Consider the following 1,346-nt stretch of genomic DNA (forward strand, 5'->3'; position numbering starts at 1 on the left):
AGGCGGATTAGGGTAGAAGGTTAGTATGAGTTTAGGAAGTTGTATCTTTTGTTGTATTACTTGTTGTATCCTGGGTATGGTATTATTGGACATGTTGATTTTTATTGTATCTTGTTCTTTTACTATTCTTTGTCTAGATTGTTTTATTTTGAGCCGGGTGTCTATCGGAAACAACCTCTCTATCTCACATCTGTGGTAGTGGTATGGACTGCGTACACCTACCCTCCCTAGACCCCACTTGGTGGGAATATACTGGATATGTTGTTGTTGTAGTAGTAATTTTTTAGAGTTACTTTTGGTTTAGGTCAATAGATCCAAAATAGTTGCAGTGTCTAAGCACCAGTAGCTTGCAAATTGAATGGAGGACTCTTTGAATGAGTCCAAACTAGCTAGTTGTAGGTAGTAAGTTATTGGTAAATTAATCAAAATGCACAAAGTTGATCACCAACCCTAAAGAAGAAGATAATTTATTATATTACAAGTACATGTCCTGCTCAAGTCAACTTTGAACTGTCCATATTTCATTCCAACATCTTACTTTGTTTCAAGAATTACAGATTCAGTGTTTACTCACATAATTTTGTGTAATCTTAGAACCCTTCCACATATCTAATAGACTTTAAAGTGAATTCAACATATGGCTGAAGCTTTCCTTCAAGTTCTGCTAAACAAATTGACTTTTTTCATCCAAGGGGAACTTGGATTGGTTTTGGGTTTCGAGAAGGAGTTCAAAAATCTTTCAAGCATGTTTTCTATGATTCAAGCTGTGCTAGAAGATGCTCAAGAGAAGCAATTGAAGTACAGGGCAATAAAGAATTGGTTACAGAAACTCAACGTTGCTGCATATGAAGTCGATGACATCTTGGATGAATGTAAAACTGAGGCAGCAAGATTCAAGCAGGCTGTATTGGGGCGTCTTCATCCACTGACCATCACTTTCCGTTACAAGGTGGGAAAAAGAATGAAAGAGCTGATGGAAAAGCTAGATGCAATTGCAGAGGAACGAAGGAATTTTCATTTGGATGAAAGGATTGTAGAGAGACAAGCTTCTAGACGGGAAACAGGTGCTCATCTTAATTTTTTTTAAAGAAACAAATTAGTATTACGAAGTGTGGAGACGAAGGAATTTTTATTCATTATTTTTTGGTAATTCTCAAATTCATGTGTGTTTTTGGTCTAACGGGAAGTCCAAAGATTTTTTCTGATCAAAATGTTTGTCTCTAGACTGGTTGGAAAAAAAATCTGAGTTGTTTTAGACCTTATAAAGTAACCATGTGAATTCAAGACTGTTGGAGTCACCTTAATGATTTGTTTAATTTTTATGTGATAATATAGAAATTAATTTA

The 1,346-nt window shown here is 35.4% G+C and overlaps 1 protein-coding gene across 1 annotated transcript; it reads left to right on the forward strand.

Moving 5' to 3' along the window:
* Window positions 1–555: 555 nt before the first annotated feature.
* Window positions 556–1,066, forward strand: LOC107869629 (putative disease resistance protein RGA3; the record flags this gene model as incomplete). Its single annotated transcript, NM_001324973.1, is given in 1 exon segment — window positions 556–1,066. A coding segment is annotated over 1 exon segment (429 nt), but the record flags the coding sequence as incomplete, so codon positions are not given.
* Window positions 1,067–1,346: the final 280 nt, after the last annotated feature.

Source organism: Capsicum annuum, unplaced genomic scaffold, assembly GCF_002878395.1.
Source record: "Capsicum annuum cultivar UCD-10X-F1 unplaced genomic scaffold, UCD10Xv1.1 ctg5714, whole genome shotgun sequence".
In the NCBI taxonomy this organism is placed as follows: domain Eukaryota; kingdom Viridiplantae; phylum Streptophyta; class Magnoliopsida; order Solanales; family Solanaceae; genus Capsicum; species Capsicum annuum.